Genomic DNA, 6,080 nt, shown 5'->3' with positions numbered 1-6,080 from the left:
TGTCACTAGCTGTCTGGGAGAAAAGGCCAACCCCCACCTTGCTACAACCATGCAGAGCAGCATGGCAAACACCAGAAAAAGCATATGGTAGTGATGTTCTGTTTACTGGTAATTCATTTACAAGAGACCAGCACTGAAGTCTTTATCTTCAGTTGTTTGTCATGGGTGTGTGCCTCCACCATTCCTACCCTTACATGTCTAGATCTCTTTGGCATCACTAACATTCTTATTTTACCTTCTTACCTACAAAGGTATCCAAAATGAAAACAGTAGAGTTCTGTCTACAGTTAAACTACCTCTTTCTTTATTGCAGTGGTAGTGGGAAATCCAAACCAAGGAAGACAAAAAACTCCCCATCCAAACCTAAAATCTTGGAAAACTCAGGTTTTGAGTGTGCAGAAGTATTATCCAGCATTAAATTGATTATTAGGAGGCATTATTTTCCTATGTCAAGAATATCTGCCATGATAGTTCTGCTATATTTCATTGGTTTGACTTTAAATCCCGTATCTGTTATTATCAAAAGTCCTTGGTGGAGGCCCTGAGAGGCTGTTTCCCTTAACACAGCCCTGAAGCTGTGAGACACAATTGGCAACACCACACAATTCACGTGTAGACTGGCTACAACAACATTATCCAATGTGACATAAGGCAGCAGCTTTGATCGTTGGCTATCTGTTGTCCTCTATGACAATGGTTCTTCTTGGATAGGTCTCAACATCAACAAATATGTAGCGAACCTCGAATCTTCCTGTTTCAAGATTCTGGAAAGAAAAGAAATTCAGAGTGTTTTTTTCTCTTTGGTAGTTTAAATTCACGACTAAGCTTGTCAGGTGTATCAAGCAATTGTACATACCTCTTTGACTTCCACATGGACTGTTCCCTGCTTCCCTGATTCAGTGCCCTCAATATAGAACTTCAAACGCATATGTTTCAGTCCGTCCTTTACGTATTCAATGTGACTAAAAACAGTAACACAAAACAAAAACCCAACCACCCAGCAAAAATACAGATTATATGCTAGTTAAGACTTCAAACAAACTTACTTAGACGAGTTGCTTACTTATGTTGTAAGAAAGAGTATTCCGGTGGTGTCCTTACGCTACCTTGGGTTCCTTCTCTACTGCTCCTCTCATGCTTTACTGTGAGTGCCTAAGGACTAGTGGAGTTAGAAGAGCTAATTAGCTGCTGAGGATTAAGAGATGAGATGCTTAAATGTTCTCACCCCAGTCCTCCCCTCAAAACGGAAAAGCAATCCAGTGCTGAAGTCTATGGAAATTCCTTGTATTTATCCTAAAAAACCAAGCCAAAACACACACAGCATGTTTTTTCAAATTAATTATCAGGTTGGTTAAACCACATCAAAACAAACAATTTACTGTGTGCTTTACTTACTTTGGCAATAATTTTGTTCTGCTGAAATTGCGTACCTTTGGCACTGATATGAGATCTCCAACCTAAATGCTGGTATTTAGACTGGAGTTGGGTAATGCTCAAGTATTAAATAAATAGCACATCACTTTCAAAGTGAACACTTTGGGAAACTAATGATCCCACGAGAGTTCTGGTGCCGGTTTATGTTTCCTACTGAAATTATTAACTGCTGCTTAGCACCAATCTCTTATTTCCATCAGTCATGCCCAGGTACACACTGTGAAATAAACTTCCAACACAGTTTAAAGTGACACGATGGTAGAGAGAACAAATATGAATGAAGAGCCTTACTGTAGTAAATTTACATTCAAGGTGTTCATACACAAAATACCCTGTAGATTTTTGAGATATTTAAGATCATTCTTACACTGCAGATGCAAACTCTACAATGCTACAGTTCTCAGCTCAAAAATTTATTTAAGATACTAGGCATTCAAAATAATGGAAATTAAATGCTAGGAAAGCTAATTCATAGTACATTTACTTATTTACACACAGGTGCTCAAAGTGTTTTTGCACATTGATTTCATTTAGCAGCTTCACTTTAAACATCTTTTCACCAGCAGAAATCACTTCACTCAGATAAAATAAAAAAATCTCAATTTCATGGTTCAACCTGTGTCTGGGCTTACGTGTCTCATCCTATATGAAACCTCATTTAATATATTCCTGCCAAATAACCCAATAAAGGCAAAGCAGGGAGGACCTGTGTTTTGTAAGAAACAGCTCTGTTGCTTCTTTCAAAAGGAAAGTAATAAATAGACACACTCTTGAAAGATTTAGGTAATAGCTGTTCTGTTAAATACAAGTACAGATGCTGCCTCGAGTTCCAAAAAGCATTGCGTATCATCTCAGTATAGTTTCAGACCGTAAACTTCTGTCAAACTACTGCTTCCCCCATGCAAGCCTACTCTTTTCAGACTCATCCTATTTTTTGGAGAGCTCTATGTCTACCATTATGACCATTACTTGTTTTGAGGAATTCAGAATGGGCATTTTATATTGTATGTACACTATACTTAGTGGTATATGGCACACAAGAGGTACTGCAAAAAACTTCTATGTTCAATCAAAGGTGACAGGATATGTCACATATAGCTCATCACTCCAGAACTAACTTGTGACCTAACTTTGCTGTGCAAAACTGATGTCTTTATGGGGCAAACACCAAGGGGTACCTGACATGCTGTCGTCTTCCTCTTCTTGTTGCCTCTCCATAACCTTTGATAGAGTCACCAAAAACAGCAATTATCTACAAGAGCAAAGAGGTTTGAGCTGTCAGAAAGGATCACATACAAACAGGTATTCCAGTATCATCTCATGGCTCTGCTGCGAGCACATCTTTTAACAAAATGCCCCTGGAGAATCTAACATGTCAAGGGCAGAAGTGTTCATGAAAGAAAATAGTTTAAGGAAAATTCCTCTGTATTCCAGTCCTTTTTTTTTTACAGTCCTGTATTAAATGCCTAAAATAAATCCTATTGATATCTTCTACTTGTACAGCTCTTTGAGATGAAGACGTGGAAACTGATATTTTGTGCAAAAAGAAAAAAAGCCCACAAAGTATTTGCTCATGTTTACTCCAAGAGAATACATTTCAAAGTTTAAAATGCAAATGCATTCCCCTTCATATTATCTAAAAAATACTGCTGAATAAGAAATTCAATAATTTTTTTTCACATCTATAAAGTCAGAGTAGAACAACTTAAGTCTTTAACTTACTTTAAATTTGGTTAGAAGGGGAGGTTAAGTTTTACTGTGCAAGTACTGGAAATAAGTTTTAATTCTACAAACTTGTTCTAAAGCAGTCTTTTTATTTTCATTCAAGCAGCAAATTGTCACTTCGTTTCTAAGTTATCCTCAAAGGCATCTGCCTCAACCTTGTTCAAAGGATGTTTTGTCTGAAGTAATGTTTTTTAAAATCTAGTTTCACACTGATTTTTGTTTACACCTAGCTATGACGACTGTGTGATCCCATGACTGTTCTCTGCCTGTTTTCCTGTTAGACAAAGGAATGCTATTTGTGCTTCAAATGAAGAATTGCAATTCTTGGGTATCAGTGCAGTGCTTCACAGAATGTCAGAACCATAGTGATGTGTCACAATAGAGTAAGGGCGCTGAGAAAAGGCAGCAGGTTAGATCTACAGAACTTAGTGGGACCAGTGGCCTCTCTGAGCGCAGAACTCAAGTGCTACAGTTAGCAGGCACTCAGGTAATTCCCTAAGAGTTGCTGTATGGTGACACAAGCACATGCTCTGAAGGGCAGACTGCATTTCCATCAGTTTTTGTGCTGAGGCACACTCACTTGGCTTCTAGCACACAAGCTTACTGCTCACACTGGCTTGTCCCAATGGAGGCTCTGCTCTGGAGCTGACCCACCCCATGCCAGCTAAAAGCACAGGGAGAACTGCTGAAGCACCACATGGGACTTCACGTAACTTGTGAGATTCCTTGTGCAAAGTTTTGACTTGAAGAAAGACAGTAACTACTGAGAAACACAAACTTATGACTGAAGTTCAAAAACCAACCTCAGGGTGAGATCTGCATTTCTCCAAGGCATCTCCATAGATCTTATTTGGACTAGAAGAAGAGAACAGCTCTTTAAAAATCACATAGAACAAACCACCTGTAACAGAAACAACAGCAAATGAAATGAAAACTTATCAAATCAGATGGAATTAATGAAAAGTGTGTTCTGATAAAGAATGTAATTTAAAAAAATAACCTGTAACACCAATTCCAACAAGCACCACAATAAAATAGGTAAAGTCTCTTCCAGCTTCTTTCACTGAAATTAAACAGAAAACAACACATAAGTTGCAACTTTGGATAATAACACTTGTATGCCTTTCTTACATAAATACTCTTCTGTTAGTCTGTAGCTCAAATAACATTTTAGCAGAAATAAAAAAATCCAGTAAGTTTCTATAATGCCTCATTGCTGTAAAAGAGACCATGGAACATCTCTAACATTGCACAGGGCATGTTTACACTATTGTGTTAAGCCTTATTACTTTCTGTTTGCCAGATGTTTTCGAGATCCAAAGTAGCAATTACTGCTACTTTTTAGGTACATGAGAGCTAGATTTTTTAGGAACTAATGATATATTTACACCTGCAGCACTCACACTACCACCTAAACTCACAATCACTGCAATATTTATGCAAAGAAAAGAAGTAAAAATAAAAAAGGTGAAAGCTTAAAAGTCGCACACACTGAAAATAACTGGTTTTAGGAATTAGCAATCAATAGAACAATAAAATGGGGAATATTAGCCCATATACATAAAATACATATTTTATTTATTAACATAATTAACTGCTGTTTGTCTGATTCATTTTTATCTTTTAATTTTGATGTAAAGTACCAGTGTCAGTATACACTGCAAAATAAGTCATACGAAATTCTCTCTTTCAAATATTGGAGTACTTGGAAAGAGACTCCTAACTTTTAGTGATAAAGTATGCATTTCAGTGGAATACAAGTTAAGGAGGAAACATTAATAACTATTTCTTCTGCAGTCTTCTAATCAGTTGAAGGTGGTTTTTATAAGTAATTTCAAAGTACTTAAATTTTCTGAGGCTAATTATGTAGTAATCGCTTTTCACTGAAGTGAATGAGACCAGCTAAAGTGAAGGCAATCCATAAAGAAACTACCACCACATGTAGAGCTTTGACAATTTTGTTGGAGGTGAACTTATAGCAGTAGCCCTACAGACACGCTGAACGTGATAGGTTTTCTTTCTGAAAAGGAAAATGAGAGGCTATTACGTCTTGGGCCTGATAATTACTTAAATCAACATGCTGTTTAGAAGAAGTCACAGAATTTGTTCTGATTGTGCAATGCATACAATGTAACAGAAATGTAACAGCTGCTCCAAACAGTACGATGTGAAAAGACACCGGTTTGGTGTGCTGAGATTTTATTTTTTTCCTAGATACTTGATGTTTAGAACTACAACGCTTTCGCTGCAGAAGGAAACGTCTCCAGCCCTTCTGAGCAGCACACGGCATCCCGTGCCTTACCTTTCTGAGCCGCCGACACCAGCGTTTCCTCGTTCAACGCCCTTTGCACGGACACATCTTTGCTATCACCGCCAGGTTTTGCAGCTTGCAGCCCTCCCGCCTGCGTCCCGAAGCTCTGACGGGCGGCCCTGAGCAGCAGCGGGGGCTGGTGCCGCCACCTCAGGCAGGAGCAGGAGGAGGAGGAGGAGGAGGAGGAGGAGGAGCAGGACCCGGTGCCGGTTCCCAGGAGCGCCCACCCGCGAGTGGCGAGCAGCCAGCGGCCCAGGCAGCCCCGCCCGAGGGCGGCGGGCAGTGCCCGGGGCAGCATCCCGGGCATGGCTCCCGCTGCCCTCACAGGGGCACGGCCGGAGCAGGCGAGCCGAACGGAGAGTTTGTGCCGCTCGCCACCGCTCTCCCGGGAAGCCTCGGGCAACCTCCCGCCCCGAGCGGCCGCTGCCCCAGCTCAGGAGCCCACCGAACCTTTACCTACGGCGGCTGCCGCCGGCCGCTGCCCCGGCGGAAACGTTTGGGACGGAGGAGCAGCGAGCGGCGGCAGCGGGTCCTGGGAGCGGTAGTTTGAGCGGGCTCCCTCTCCCGCCCGCCGCCGGGAGCGGCTCCCAGCGAGGTCACTACAGCGCCC

General features: G+C 41.0%; 1 protein-coding gene across 1 annotated transcript; it reads right to left on the bottom strand.

Moving 5' to 3' along the window:
* Positions 1-282: 282 nt before the first annotated feature.
* Positions 283-5,958, bottom strand: TIMM21 (translocase of inner mitochondrial membrane 21). The gene is made up of 6 exons (XM_040082089.2): positions 5,462-5,958; positions 4,160-4,222; positions 3,963-4,060; positions 2,613-2,686; positions 857-962; positions 283-764 (listed from the first exon to the last, which is right to left on the bottom strand). Exons 1-6 carry the CDS (start codon positions 5,775-5,777, stop codon positions 672-674), a joined length of 750 nt encoding a protein of 249 aa, XP_039938023.1. The 5' UTR covers positions 5,778-5,958; the 3' UTR covers positions 283-671.
* Between the last annotated feature and the right edge of the window lie 122 nt (positions 5,959-6,080).

This window comes from Hirundo rustica, chromosome 1 (assembly GCF_015227805.2).
Source record: "Hirundo rustica isolate bHirRus1 chromosome 1, bHirRus1.pri.v3, whole genome shotgun sequence".
Lineage (NCBI taxonomy): Eukaryota > Metazoa > Chordata > Aves > Passeriformes > Hirundinidae > Hirundo > Hirundo rustica.
This window is presented reverse-complemented; position numbering and strand designations above follow the sequence as displayed.

Coding starts and splice junctions, on each gene's coding strand:
- TIMM21 (XM_040082089.2), bottom strand. CDS start 5,777: ATGCCCGGGATGCTGCCCCGGGCACTGCCCGCCGCCCTCGGGCGGGGC. Junction 4,223..5,461: donor GGTGTCGGCGGCTCAGAAAG/GTAAGGCACGGG, acceptor GTTTAATTTCAG/TGAAAGAAGCTGGAAGAGAC. Junction 765..856: donor TCCATGTGGAAGTCAAAGAG/GTATGTACAATT, acceptor TTTTCTTTCCAG/AATCTTGAAACAGGAAGATT.